We start from the raw sequence: 16,310 nt of genomic DNA, 5'->3' as shown, positions 1-16,310 counted from the left end.
TAGTACAGTCACTTGTCTCCTTCAAGGGGATTAATAGTGAAGGTTCAAAGGTATCAGGCCTATTTGTATCGTACACACTCATTGGAAAGCCAAGTATGTGTACCCTATACAAGCACATACTGCTCTTTTGTTGAAACCTCATGAAGCACATTGTTACCAGCGAAGTTTCTGAAAACAATTCATACTGTAGAGCAGCTGATGGTTTATCAAGTTGATTATCTCAACAATTAAGCTGTTTCTCAGATCTATATTCATGTACAGCACACATGTTGTCTTTCCATGATTTGGCAACAAAATGGACTACAACTGTAGTTGACAATACTGCTGATATTACAGTGTACATGTTGTGCTGAAAGTTGTGAGGAGGTTTGAAAAGTATTTCACAGATTGAAGTACATGTACAGCTGTATAATGCCCCTGAAATTTGTATTTCACCTCTCTGGCCACTCTGATATCATTAAAGAAATCTCTACCACACTGAAAAAATATTTTTGAAAGAAACATGTGAAGCTAAAAATAATCACATGCACACATGGAAGTGATGTAATCCGCCCACACATGCTTGACACACTATTTTGACGACAAGGCCCCAAACATAAAGGCTGCCTGTCAACGTACACTGTACTGCACATGGAGTAAACATTATGCACTGCATTGTACATATCGTTTAATTCAATTACAGAGCAGGCCAAGTCACTTACACTGTACCCAAAGGTACAAAAAAAAAAAAGTGTGCAATGACTCTTTGTGCGGTCAAAGCAAACCCTTGCTAACATAAGCATATGAAAAGAAAAAAACAGCTCTTTAGTGTTTGAATATTATGTAGTTCTGAAACTGTGAGTTTGGAATGAAAATAATCTACATGAATATGTTATTCATTGTAATTAAAGGGGAAGGCTAGTAACTGATCAGTGGGAATCAGTGGAAATGCTGGGAGATGATTGTTCCAATCCTTATGGGATTCATTCAAGAGTACATTATCATATCTATTGTTGTGTGAAAACTATTTGCTTCAGAATGGGCTCATATTCAAGTAATGTGCAGTTTAATGTTTCCAGGTAAGCGTCCCTGGTCAGTGACGGGGCATTAATCTGCACATTACTTGAATATGAGACCGTTCTGAAGCAAATGATTTTCACACAACAGTAGATATATAATGTATGTGTTCTTAAATGAATCCCACAAGGATTGGAACAATCATCCCCCAGCATTCGCACTGATTCCCACTGATCAGGTACTAGCCTTCCCCTTTAATGTTCAGTGTTGCTAAATATACAAAATGTGAACAATAGTATTATAAGAAACCATTTCTATAATAAACCATCACCGTATGGTTTATTGAGAAAGTTAGTGATAAAATGTATCTCCTTATATTTGCTGCTTTACTGAAAAATTTTTGTACCATAGGGTGTTTTGTGATACAACTAAATATACAACGTATGTGTCAAATGTGACAATTTGAAGAAAAAAAAAAAAATGAATCACTGCTCCCATTAGTCCCAATGTAGTACTGTAGCTTTAAGTTTTCTTTGTATTCAAGGTCATTTGAAAATTTTCTTTTTAAATAGCAGTATTCATGGTACATTAATTTTTGTGAACTTTGGCACTACTTTTGGCTGGGTGCAAATTCTTAAGCATATAAATGCAAAAATATCTTCACAAGTTACTGTAAAAGTGGATATTTTCGCGCGTCTTATTTTTCGCGCTTGGTTGGGTGAGTGGGTGAGAAGTGTTTCGCGTGTTTTAAAGGTGCATAGTCCCGGTAGTGTAGAGGGCGCTGTTGATGATACTGCCGATCACCGTTAGCATTGATACAAAGATTACCGAAGTTGAGCTGTCATCGAGAGTAAAGTGCGTACAGTGTTGCTAAGTAACATTGCCTTCGTTGTCTTCTCTGCGCATCGCGCAGTCTGTAGTAATGCCAGGGTGCGTGCATACAAGTGTATGTGCTTGTTATTATGACATCACAAAAGAAGTTTGCTAAAGCTGTCATCCCCCTCAGCCGAATCATGAGCTGAACTGTGATATCGGACCACTGACTACAGTGAATCGGACTTCTGCGGACTCGGGGAGGTGGGCCGAAGCGTAAGCGCTAAAGAGGAGTTGATAAAACACCGGGACCATGCACCTTTAATTCTGCGGAATCAAGACATCAACTACTGGATCATATGGCATGTAAAAATATTCGTGTGCTTTTATTTTCGCGCAAGGTTCTGGTTGCGCAAAATGTGTGAAAATTTCAACACCGCGAAAATTTCCACTTTTACAGTATTCTGCATATTTTAAACAGGTTGGAAACCATATGCAACTGAATGTTTAAAGGACAAGTCCACCTTCATGTGGATTGAGTAAATGCCACAACATCATAACACATCAGTGAAAGTTTGGGGGAAAATCAGACAATCCGTTCAAAAGCTATGAATTTTTAGATCTGCACAATAACTCTGGATGAGAAGACTAAGTATACAGTGTAGTCGATGTCACATGCAAAGAAAGATACATGTACATTGTATATAAAGGAAAATATAAAGAGAATTTCATAAAATTAACGTTTTGAAAAAGGCTCACATATCCTCGACTTGTTGATGGCACATGTTAAGGGTAATAATTTTCCCCCTGCTTTCTGAAAGAGGCAAGTCAAACTGTGTTCTTTTATTATGCAAGAAAAGTGAAAATATGTTGAATTTTCTTTATATTTTCTTTAAATCATTTTACACATGACACATTACAAGTTGTAGTACAGTTAGTCTTCTAATCCAGCTGTGACTGAGTAGAATCTTCAAAATTCATAACTTTTGGAATGGATTGTCCAATTTCCCTCAAACTCTCACTGGTGTATTTTACTAATTATATTGCTGCATTCTCTCAATCCACATGTCAGTTATAAAGGTAAACTTGTCCTTTAGGACTGAAGGTTTTACTACAAACTTGTAAGTGAAATGCTTGCAACTTGTAAGGAAAAATTTGAACTGAAAGGAATTGTTGGCAGGGTGATGTAACATTAGCTACAGAAAATGTACAGGGTTCATTTGATGAAAAGAAACTAAGATTTATGAGCTGAAAAAAAAAAAAGTTATCAGGGCTGTATACAATATCCCCACTGTATTTCAAGATGAGGAATTGATTGTATAGTCAACATTTTTTGACAACTTATGAACACAGTACACTGTACTTATATGGGTTATGATGAGATACATGTAAATAATAAACAAATGTACGTGACATCTCGAAGGAATTTCAAGATCCAGTTAAATATTTTGGTGGCACAAAGGCATGTAAGACTACCTAGTAGTTTGTGGCATACCCGGGATAACTCTTTCCAGGGTACATTTTACAGTATACCAAAGGAATACAGCGGAACCTACATTGTATGCAGCAAGTCAGTGAAGGTTTGAGAAAACCGACAAACAGCGGTTGAGCCTAGAAGATTTTGCCTTTAACTGGAAAGCTGCTAGTCATTCATGAATGAATCTATTGTGCATATTTTTTTGCTATTCATAAGACTGTGACAGAGCCTGAATAACATTCCTTACCATCTTAGTACTAAATGCAGTAGTATCACATTTTCGCAACACACATACTTTTCCTGTCATAGTGCCCCAAAACTTGAGATATCAAGGACATTGTTTTGTTGTTTACATCACAAATTCCATCACACTATAAAGGTGGATATTTTCACATAATTTTCCTGCTTGACCAGGTGCACTGTACGCTAAATTTTGTGTTTTTTCTGCATACATGTAATCAGGATATTAATTACCAGAACATATGGCATGCAAAAATATGTTCTGCTTTTGTTCTTGGTTGCACAAAATGGGCAAAATTGCCCCTTTTACAGTACCAGTTGAAGAAGAAAAAGAGGGGAAAAAGTCATTAATTGCATAGTACACAATAAGAGAGGTATTCCTACACTGGATATGCAACAGCATTACTGAATAAAAGCTGACCTCAATTCGCCATTATTTCATGAACGTCAAACTAAACAGTGTAAGTGGACTAATACCATTGCCCATTTACACACTGTACTTGTACTGTACTTTACGTGTACGTCTAAGTACAACTGGTCAGTATTGGGCCTAAAGATGTTGTCTCAACTGCCTGTTAAAGGTAGGGGATACCTTTTACAAACCTACCAAAATGCAGCAAAACATTAAATATGAACCTCAGGGGACTTGTTTAGGCCACTGCTGAGAAATTTGAAAGTCAACAGTTATCTACAATTTGAATAATGCACAAAACTCAACTACTCAGTAGTTCTGTGTGTCAGCCACACTTAAGCCTTTTTGTTGCAGTCTTCTGTATCTCTTATCTATAAACACAAATCTAAAAGTATAAGAGCTGATGTAATAACATATAGAGTGTGTGGCAAGAATGTATATATAGAAATGTTTGTAAGTTTTGATGAACTTTAGTTTCTTCACAAAATATACATGATGGACACACATGCAGTGCATGGGTCTGCAAAGGTAGCCTAGTAATGTACTGGAATTTAAGGTGAGCCTCGAAAAAAATTCAATTCAAAATCTAACGGTCAATAAAAATGTACTAAATGTTACCTTCCACTTTCAATACTTTATGGGAGTTTCTAAAATGATACTCTCTTCAACATACCAAGTATACAACTCTTCATTTAAGGCTTGCAAATGGGATTCCCTACCTTTAAAAAGCAAATGCTACATTGGGAGTTCAACAAGGCAACTTAGAATACAGCTGTATCTTCAAAATATGGTGTAGAGCGAATCAAAGTTCTCGTAGAATTGCAGGTAAAAAGACATTTTTTTTTTCTGAATTTGTGCAAGGAAATAAAAAAAAAAAATGTTATGATTTATTGGGGTATCATCTAGTTTTGGTCTGATCAATGCAAGGTCACTGGTCCAGCATATCATTATTAGTGTACCTGGTCAGGACCTGGTCTGCACCTGGTCAGTCAGCTTCCTGCTTGGGTTGGGACAAGCTACAATGCATGCTACCACTGGTGCATCAAACATAGCAAATACCATCAGCCCAACCTTTATACTACAGACAGGAATGATTGGCATGCTAGGTAAACTGAAGGTTATGAACAACCTATGCTTGAATTCAGGAGCATACCTGTTACTAGTATAATACAAAACACATCAAGACCATGCACTGCAGGTGACAAAGTGTATTTCAAGCAAACAAGGGATAGATTTTGATGCAAGTTGACCTGACCTGTGAACAGCGTATTATACATGACAAGAGAAATGCAGAGGTAGAGTTGGGGATGATTAATTGATCTCCTTGATAAGAATGCCAATTAGGCTAAGTAATAAAATGACTGCTTAAATATGATAAGAAGATCACAAATGGCAAGGAACACTAGCTCTCATGCATTGTCAGCTTCCAGACCTGGCTTCACATCCCTTTGAAGTCACAATACAAAGACTCAGGAATTCAGTGGTGAATCTATGAAAGCTTTCAATACAAAGAGTCTCGCCCAGACTTCATCACAAAGGGTACATGCTGGCCTACTATCTTGGTGGACATTGAGAACAAAAACATTAAACAATACAGGCCAGCCCTTTGATGGAGGTGATCCTACACTAAGTAAAGACTTAAGAAACAAAAGCATGAGCTTTTCTGGTGGCTTCTCATTCACATGATGGTGTGGTGAAAATGACCTTCAAACATCACCGCTACAGCATGGGGGGGGGGGGGGGGCAGTTGAATTAGTATAGCAGGCTGAGTGAATGCATCTCACAGTATACACTACAATTCTTGGGCTGAGAATGAGAAGGGCATTAAGATGCTTGAAAACTATGGATTTAGTGGCAACCTAACACCCTTATCATTCTCAGACAATGAATTATGCTTTCATGAAACATGCTAAGAGTTGCTAAACTGTGTAATAGGGATTGGAACATCTTACTGAAAAATTGTTGTTCAAAATCAATCATTCCTGTTCAATAAAAAATATCTCGGTTTTTTTTTCTTTCCTTTTTTTTTTTATATATTTGAGAATGCGGTACAGTGAAAAGAAACAGTACAGTACAAGTGTCTTAGACAAAATTGGGCAGATACCTGATGAGAATAGATATTTACCACATAAATTTTGCCTCTGACGAAGATTCTGCTAGGATCGAAAGCTCAGGCCCCTTTTGACCCCACATAAATTTTAACTTGAAAATGCTATGAACATGAAATTCCTTGAATGCTTTTTGAATCTGTGACATGATAGCCCTAGATATCAGTTAACATACATATTTGGCATCGTAGTTTTAAAAGCCCATGTGGTTAGAAAGCAAATAATCAACGGTGGTGAAGGTGATGGGACAAACTATCACTTCCGAGGCGATCTGGATGTAGCTATCTTTCCGAAGCGCAGCTGAGGAAAGATAGCGTACGCATTTAGATTGCCGAGGAAGTGATAGTTTGTCTCATTGCCTATAACTAAAAGTTGATTATTTGCTTTATATTCCACATCTAGGGTCCTAGATACTCCCATTTTTTCCACATCTGAAACCATTTTAGCTGTCTTTCAGAATCATTAGGGCTACGTACGTTGTTTACTTTAGACATATGCGCGTAGATGACAAAACAATGAATTTGCTCCGTGCACCGCAGCATATAAAAGTGTGTTGCACTGTGGACTATCATTTAACCTAGTTAATGTGATAGTCCACAGTGCAGCGCACTTTTATTTCACACGTACTCATCTCGCGTTAGGACTGTATGGACTGAAGAGATCAGCGAAACAAAAAGGGACTATCAACATAGAGTGTAACAAACTTTTCTTCTCAGGTGATGTGATGGGCAAAACTACGCTTTATCACGTGATCAGCTCTTGACCAATCCTATAGCAAGATTCTTAGCATGTGGAATATAATTAAGAATATGTTGTATCTAGATAAAGTAAAATGAAATTTACCTGTGAATTGATAATTTCCTGCCTGTTCAAGCAAATTCTCTGTCATATCAGCGACAGTCTTTTGAATCAGATGTCGAAGTTGCTCCTGTTTCTGATTTGTCAGATCCTTCAGGGAATCAAAGAGCTCAGTTTCTCTCTGCCTGGCATATTCAATGCGTCGCGGTGTCACCATTATATCCCGCTGCATATCGAATGCCGTCGTGATGAACAAATTCATACAGTGCAGATGAAGGTCATGCATGGCAGTGCAACACCGTATCAGAAAATACTGCAGGGAGCGGCGAATAAATTGCACAATAGCTACTGAATTTTGGAGGTCCTCTACCTGGTTCTTGATTGTGAATTCATCCACTTTGCTTCGTATTCTCCCATTTTCCTCTGTGGGATTGACAAATTCTGCAGCACGCAACTGAGCTATCACACTGGGGCCATTGTCATCTGGCCGTGTTCTATTCCTACGACGAAATCTCCCAAAGAATCCATGATCATGTTCCCGCTCTCGTTTCTCCTCCACCCGCTCATCTGTATCATATGCCGAGTCCTCATCAAATTCATCCTCGCCATCATCTTCAGGGATGTGTGGTCGTTGAACAGGTGGTTCACTCTGATCTCTGCAGTCCACAAACAAGATAGGGATTCCTTTCGAGACATCCTGGAGTTCATGCAAACCTTGAACATCTTCCTCAGAGAGCTGGTCACGGTCAAAACAGTAGACGATCACAGGAAGAAGGTTGTGTGTGCATAGACTGTACGCCTGTGGCACCGTGACTCCTGGACAGTTATGTGGCGTGACAACAATCTGGAGTTTGGATTGGAGAAGGGGGTGATTAAGGGTGGCTTCGGTGGTAGCACTGAGCAGACATGAATCCTTGATGTCCTCTTTCCTAATTTGGATCTCATGGGGAGGGATGCCTGTCCACGAGTTTCGCATCACCGGTGAGCTAGGTTCACCATTGAGCAGTTCAAAGCTGTTGGTCAGCGTCAGTCTGGTGGTCCTTTGTGAGCCATACTTTAGGTGCACTGCCCGCCAAATTTTGCTGTTGTCTGACTCGTCTACGATCTGGAACAAATCTTCTCGGAATACTCTATTCACAAATGTGGCCTTACTGGTATAAGTCTGACCAAAGATGATGAGGGCTGGTGGGTTTTTCACAACTTTGCCAACCAGGTCATCTGCTTCTGGTGGTAACACAAGAGTTGATATGACATCTGCAGTAAAGACATAGGAAAAATGAAAAACATGAAAAACAAGATAGTTTGCTCAGATGGAGACACCATAATTATGCTGATTTATCAGAGCATGTTATCAATCAGTAAAGAGCACTTTTTCCTCATGTTACTGAGATTTTTTACTCTTAGTATTCAGGCATTGAATTATAACTAGAACATTACAACTGTAGATATCAATGCTTTTCTGATTCTGACTTTTTCTTTTCATTTTAATCTGATCAATTGCTAAATAATTCCCAAAAGAAATATCAATTTCAATTAATCTCAGATCGTATACTGAATGCAAAGTAACTTTATAGTTTTTAAATACATGTAGATAATCATTGGCTGTAAATGCATGGTATAAGAAAGAATCTGCCTGAACTCATTCAGAACACTGATTACAAATTTCATGAGTACAAAGCAGAGTGAGTACAGAACGAGAGAGGAAGCAAGAGGAAAAGAAAAGGATTAATCTTCAAGGCATAAGAAATGAAAACCAATCCCAGGAAATGCAACAAACCTTCATGCATGCACACAAAGTACAAAGTTTTATAGCACTCAATTAATCTCAGTTATAGCTAGACATGAAGTGTGCATGCCCAAACGTATTATATTTGGGGGATGCAATACTTTCTACAGAATGAATCATGGAATCAAATATCATGCAGCTTGCTTCAAGATTACAGTCAGTGCAACATGTTGCTCCTACAGCTTCTCTCATGTTACCTATCCTTGCCCTGAATCATAGCACGAATCAGATTATACTGAGCTTAAAGTGATCCAATTTTCATGATGACTAAGTGTCTGACATGCAGAAGAGAACCCTGCATTGCAGGTACACTGTACATCCTGTGTGCAGTATGAATACTGACTACATTATCAGTGCTTCATCTTTTACAAACACTGTCAGTGTTCATGGCTATGGCATGCTTCACTACATTCATTCTCGTAATCATCCTCAGCAGTTATGGTTTCTGGGTTCCAGGTACTGTCATGACTTTCCTCTACCACTATTCCACACTCAAGATCAAAGTCTGAAAAATAACAACTACAAAAGCACAGACATGTTCTAAAGTCTTTCCAACTACAAATGCCTTATACTGTAGTTGTAGTTTCCCCACATACAGTGTAATCAGCAATATCACAAGCAATGCTCCATCTATAACCCATAAAATAGCACATAAATTTAACTACTACCATAATTGTACTTGGGAAACATTATTTCTATTGTACCTACAATACACTTAGAGCAAAATATATCCTATGAGAATATGTTGTAAGGTTGTAAGTGAAACTTGACTTAAAACACTTTGAGAATGGTTCTAAAACATGGAACACAAACACAATGACACAAATGAAATAACAATACAACTTAAATGGTAGTGAAAGTGGCACTCCATTGGGAATGATACTTTAGCAATTACTACTGAACTGTTTTACATTAATACTTGATATGATTTCACATTTGAGTATTAAAAATGTTATACCGAGTACTGAGTTGGGCCCTTTTGGAGATATTCTACCCTTTTTTTCCAGCAAGCCTCTGAATATTCCTACGAAGAAATAATTTGACTTTCATCTTTGATACCATGCCCATGAATATTCAAACTTCAACTGAATGGAAAAAAAAAAATATTCAGGATTATTTTCGTCATGTTTACAAAAGTTGCTCTGAAATGATAGATTTATACTGAATACATGAAAAGCTTTTACAAAATTCCACAAAATGAGACTAACTGTCTTTTTAATTTAAGCCAGTTCGGAGTTACAGTTGTACAGTTCATGGGTACACTGGTACGAATGACCTTTCTTTCTTCTCAGTTGGTTAGGGGCACTCACTCATTTTCACTCGTATTAAGAGCAATATTTCTTCGTAGGAATATTCAGAGGCTTGCTGGAAAAAAAGGGTAGAATATCTCCAAAAGGGCCCAACTCAGCACTCGGTATAACATTTTTAATACTCAAATATACTAACCTTTCTTTTTTCTCAGTTGGTTAGGGGCACTCACTCGTTTTCAGAGCAATATACTGCATTGATAAGTTTTACACAACAATTCATGGGATTCATCAGTCCTGTTCAACAAGGAATGAACTTGCGTAGACAAATTACCAGAATGATCCATTGTAGATCAATTTACACTAGGGAAAGCATCTATTTCATTATTTTGCAATGAATGTATTAACAACCACTTTCTATTAATATTGCCAAATACAACTTTTGCTGTCAGCTGAATGTGCTAGCAAGCAGCATTTATAAGGATTACATACTTCATGCATAATTATTATATCACAGATGCTTAAAATTTCAGTGAATTTAAAAACCAACATGTCTGTTGGTACAAATGGCCTTTTTTCTGCTCATCCACGAAGTGGAACTGCACACTGGCTTATAGTCTATCGGAAGTCCTTTGGGTAATTCAAATACTGTACATAGTTCTTGTGCCCTTCCCCATTTCTTAATTTTTTTCAACACTTCAAGATGATTAAATGACTTTATTTTGTGTCCTAATTTTCCTCTCAATACAAAGATCGAACACATTGTTTTTGTATTCCATTAATTTTTCCTGACTTATTTTGCATGTAGCCACATGATTTCTCTCTGAAAATAGAAATTAAGTTGCAATTATCGCAAATATTATTTATCAAGAGAATGAATACTATGTTAACCATTTTAAATCCCCTAAAGAATTTGTGATCCTTCTAATATTGAAAATAAGCCTGGAATGGATTAAAATCCATGGATTAAGTCACCAGCCACATGTATATTTGATCCCTGCATTATACCTTTAAAGTGCATTGTACATTGCATGGTCACTACACATAATTTGGATTACAATGAAATAAAACTCAAAATAAAATCTGATAAAGTATTCCAGAGTGTAAACTACCTCTAGTGGCTAAAAGCATTAGAGACAATGTACATTGTAGACTCATTATCATTAGACAAAATGACGATTGTCTCTTACGAAGAGATACTGGAAGTTTCAGTTAAAAAAATAAAAAAAATGCCCTCTTCAAGTCATTCATATATATGGCGAAACTTAAATTTCATGATGTCAATAATTATGTTTACCTCCATGGTGAAAATACTAATCTACATTGTAGTCTACATACACCTGTAGACAATATATTGCCTACATTTATATGTCCTTTCAACTCCTATACATTTGTACATTTGGAGGTTTCCCTACAATGTATCCAGATATTTTAAGCAGGCCTGTTGAATGGGGTTCCCCGAGTTATAATCCAGGCTGCTGTGCAGGTATAGAGAAAGGTAATGACTCTCCAATATTCAAGTTTACTTTTAATTCTAAATAGAGGAAAGGCATAAAATCAGAGTGGTAACAACTTCACTTTCTCACCAGGAAACCCCCCACCCCCCCCCCCCAAAAAAAAAAAAAAAAAAAAAAAATGGAATGTCAAAGTTTCACATGCTATAAATTCTGGGCATGTTGCATAGAATCACTGAACGAAATTACTTTGGGTGCTGCTGTTATTGTCTTATTTTTGTTCCATTTTAACTACACAACACAAACTGTGTATTTTGAAGTTAAATCAGTACTAGGTCAGTATTAAGTACTGCTTAAAGGGGATGGCTAGTAACTGATCAGTGGGAATCAGTGGGAGTGCTGGGGGATGATTGTTCCAATCCTTGTGGGATTCATTTAAGAGTACATTATGTATCTATTGTTGTGTGAAAATTATTTGCTTCAGAATGGTCTCATATTCATGTAACGTGCAGTTTAATGTTTCCAGGTTAGCATGCCTGTACAGTGACGGGCGATTAAACTGCACATTACTTGAATATGAGACCATTCTGAAGCAAATAATTTTCACAAAACAATAGATATATAATGTACTCTCAAATGAATCCTACAAGGATTGGAACAATCATCCCCCAGCATTCCCACAGATTCCTACTGATCAGTTACTAGCCATCCCCTTTAATCATCAATTGGACACTAGATTTCAATGACTATCATTTTATCAAAAAAAAAAGTGGAAAATTGTGTGTGGTGGCATCCAGTATGAAAGACTCATTTTGTAAAGACATGGATCCTTAAAATTCCTTAATTTTCATACATGTATCACAATCAGTCTTCTTTAATTCTTTGATACTTCAAACATCTGTCTGATTTTAAATACACTATTCATCAAACAAAGATAAACTTGAACATGGGAGTGGCATCTGATGTGTGAGTTGGGTTTACAAGGCCCATTTCACCCTGCTGGCCGATGTTGGTCAACCCCTGTTGTGGCAAACCCACAGCAGTCACCCTTTGAATCCTCAGTTCCAAGTGCAAGGCTCGATACTGTACTTGTACAAGCATGCAGTATGAAAAATATGATTAAACAATTTCAATGTACCAGTGGGGGAGGGAAAGGGAGGATGAGAGAAGAGAGAAAGTAATGAATGAAAAACAGCAAACTTGTAGTGCCAAAATGCTTAGAGCGTGCTCTGCAGTTGTTCCATCGTTCAGGAGCATATCTAAAGAGAAGCCACCATACCCTGACATTTTTACAAAGTGACTGGCTAGTTTCAGTAGAGCATGCACGATGTATGCAAGGCAAAAGCAAATACGCAACTCCTATGAATGATGATGAGTAGAGCGAACTGGTAGACATCTAAAACCTAATAACAGATCATGCTATTTTGTGTGCATCCAGCATCATTTATGCCTAGACCTGTAATTTCAATAAGTACTGAATGTCAAAGTTGGGACTGTCAGCACAATGTCTAATGACAGCATAGGGTCTAGAGAAACTGACAGAAACATATGATACGACTTTGTATTGACTGATAGAACTGGTCTAATAAAAGTAGGGTAAGGGCACCAGTATTCGGTCAGCCCCCGGTATTCGGTCACTTATCACTAGTCACCACCTAGTCAGTTCAACTGTCACAACACACGCAAATCACATTAATTCACATACTTGCACACTCATTCACAACAGGAAACTCCCTTAGCCCCCTCCAAAAATCCATCCAAAATCCCAAATTTTACCGTCAAAAGTGCGGAATCGGCGCTACTTTCCAAAAGCGTGCGCGGATAAGGCCCAGTTTTAAGAGTATGGGTCACTGAAAAAGTGTTAAAAATCGAGAAATACGTCGTTCTCTCGCGGGATTTTTCGCTTATCGCAAGCTTGGAGTGTAATAGTAACCTCAAAAACGCAAAAGAAAAACAAAATGTCCGTACGTGCCGATACAGCGTCCCAATGTACAAGGGTTGAATGCAAGTGCCGAGGCCCCAGTATTCGGTCACTAACGGTCGCCGCAACGTCCCTGATGCAATTTTGCGCCAACAAGGTAGCGCACGCGCACATTTTTCAGCTGCCTTGAACACGCATTGACTTTGAACGCGCACATCGCATGACCGAATACTGGTGCCGGTGACCGTATACTGGGGAATTTTCAAGGTGAAATATTTCGGGATTTTGTGCAATTCTGTGAGATATTTAATAAAATGAAACTGAAAGTTGAGATTAAAGAAATTTGATATATTTCACATACATAGCTGTAGATATGATGTATGTATGTATTAATTTAGTTTGAAAAATATTGCAAAAAAGCTTAAGTGACCGAATACTGGGGATGTTACCCTAGGGTCTCGAATTGCGCCCTTCCTACCTTTGGACAAAGCATACCCTATCTTCCACAACTCCAATAGGACACAATAAAATTAAGCATGGTGCACCGATTTTGGCATGCAATTCTGAGCCGGATTTTGCCAGTAGTTTATTGCATTTTCAAAAGTTGAAGTCAATATCATTCATCAAATCCTCACAAATTTGGTATGATGTCATATGACAGAAGTTTGTCTAGGACCTAGTAGTAAGTGCAAGTTACACTGCTATAAATATCTAGATGATTGGAGCACAGGTATAGGACTCCAACAAGAAATTGGTGTAAATGTACGAATAGTTGTAATGTAGCATCAATTCCAAGGTTGTACATTTTCATGTGAGCTGCTCACATCAGTGACGATCGATATGCTTTAATACGATCGATACGCTTGAGCTCAGACTTGATGCTGTGCTGGGCTGACAGAGCTGAAAAGCTTCAGCATGAGGTCTAGATCATAAACATATCCCTATCTTTTATTCTTCTCAGATTCACAGTTGATATCCACTCACTCCCAGATCCAGATGTAACAATTATAATTGAATGTTTTCAGGCATTTCATTCCATTCATTACTACAAACTATACCTAGCCCACCGCCAATGCACTGACTCAACTGTTCATGAGCATTCGATGAGCAGATGAGTTGTGAACAAACTGCCAACTTGTCGGCCAGTTTATGCAGTACTATAAAACTATTGCCTATATTTCTTGTCGTTCAACCAGGCATTTGTTCTATGTTCCCGAGAACAACCAAAAGGGGTACTTAACGTAATTACGTAAGTAGTTTAGCTAGGGCCGGGCTGTTAAATGCTGCCTGCTACACACAACATATGCACAAGGACCCGGACAATTGGTAATGTATAGCCTACGCAGTATGAGAACGGTATGGAATCACACAGGCGACCTCATTCACGCACACAATCAGTTGACAGCAGAGTCAGAGAGCTGTGGGTTTTACCTTCTTCAAAATGTCCTGAAGTTTTAAGTTCCGACAAGCAATTGTCTGAATCAAATATAATCTTCTTCAGGTGCTTGGTGAGGCTTCCAAAATGTTTCACTTCGTGGGCCAAATCCCGGCCCCGGGGCCTGGAACTTGAACTCCCTCCCCGCCTGGAAGACATGTTTACAACAGAAGTGGTGTATCGATAATGAAGATCGCATTTCATTATTGATCGATCAATCCCAATCACTTGTTGTGCTCTGCGCAAAATGTAATTCATAGCATGTTGCCCTCTACCGTCGAAAACACCATACCCGGACGATCATGTCCAGTTTTTGTCAGGGAGGTGGGAAGATAAAATCATAAAGGGTCTTCCCACCTTCCCTTATTTTATGTAGGTACAATGTGTTCTGTAATACATTGTATCATAACAAAACCATAAGTATGCATAATATGTAGGGGGCCCTATAGCGTGATGAACATGTGCGCTATACAAGTAGCCGCTATTATTATCATTATCATTATACAAGACTGGTCAACAATCAGAACTCAGTGGAAAACAAATCTTTTAAAATGTGGGTCTTAACTTTCTACTTGTAAAGGGCAGGCCTATAAAGTGTTTTGCATTAAACGAATAAAAGAGATGTAAATGAGGACCGGTGATCAAAGGAAGGGGGGAAAAATGAAATTTCAGTATAAAATCGCGTTCACATGATAAAAGAAGTAATAGGGGCCTACTTCGAGAAGATTTTTTTTTTCCCGCATTTTTTTATTTATCTATTTATATAGGCCTATACAACCAAGGATCCGTTCAAACATTGAGAGGTTATTATTTTCCTTCCGTTTAATCACATCGGCGTCTTCTTACCTTGGAAATCCATATGCCATGATAATTAGTGTGTGAACAATACGTCTTCTCTCCCGTTCGAGTCTCTTAGCATGCTTGAATTATCTTTACCGAAATTTTCTTTCTTCAAAGATAGCAAAAATGAACCATATAGCGAGCAGCTCATTACTTATTATCGACTTGATCTTAAACTATCAATAACATACATACATTTTCATATGTTCAGTTTTCTGCAAAGCATAAAAAAATAAATAGATAAAAAAAATATGCTAATGGTGTGCAGTGCAGTTTCTCGTTGACGTAATTATGGAGTATATAAGGCATTGTGCCCTGGATACAAATGCAAAACATGGTCTTCCACCGTCTTCTCTCTGTGTCACTTTATTTAAATCGAGATGGAACTGTTTATACTGGGATATTCAAATAAAAAGCTATAGATGGGGCCTTGAAATGGAAATAGTACCATAGTGTATCATTAACATTGATACGTTTCTGGATTTTTATCATTGATATCGTTATTGTTGTTATTATTATCATTATTATTATTAATATTATTATTATCATTATTATTATTATTGCCATCATCATTATTATGATTATTTTCATCTTTATTACTGCCATCATCATCATGATTATTCCTATCAAAATAATAATGTATTATTATGATTATCTTTATTGTCAAAACAATCGCAATTACTCTCGATGAGGCTCATTACAGCCATATCATTTAATGTCATACGTTTTATGTAATAAAATCGCATTTTTTATATTTAAAAGTTATGATAAAACATCGACAAA

At 37.6% G+C, this 16,310-nt stretch overlaps 1 protein-coding gene across 1 annotated transcript in view; it reads right to left on the bottom strand.

Moving 5' to 3' along the window:
* LOC140246013 (dual serine/threonine and tyrosine protein kinase-like) overlaps positions 1–14,846 on the bottom strand; it is a 46,125-nt gene extending 31,279 nt beyond the window's left edge. Inside the window, exons 1-2 of the mRNA XM_072325462.1 lie at positions 14,684–14,846; positions 6,890–8,098 (exon numbers count right to left, since the gene is read on the bottom strand). Coding sequence (XP_072181563.1) covers positions 6,890–8,098; positions 14,684–14,846 — 1,372 coding nt within the window. The remainder of the gene's footprint in view (positions 1–6,889; positions 8,099–14,683) is intronic.
* Positions 14,847–16,310: the final 1,464 nt, after the last annotated feature.

Source organism: Diadema setosum, chromosome 2, assembly GCF_964275005.1.
Source record: "Diadema setosum chromosome 2, eeDiaSeto1, whole genome shotgun sequence".
Classification (NCBI taxonomy): domain Eukaryota; kingdom Metazoa; phylum Echinodermata; class Echinoidea; order Diadematoida; family Diadematidae; genus Diadema; species Diadema setosum.
This window is presented reverse-complemented; position numbering and strand designations above follow the sequence as displayed.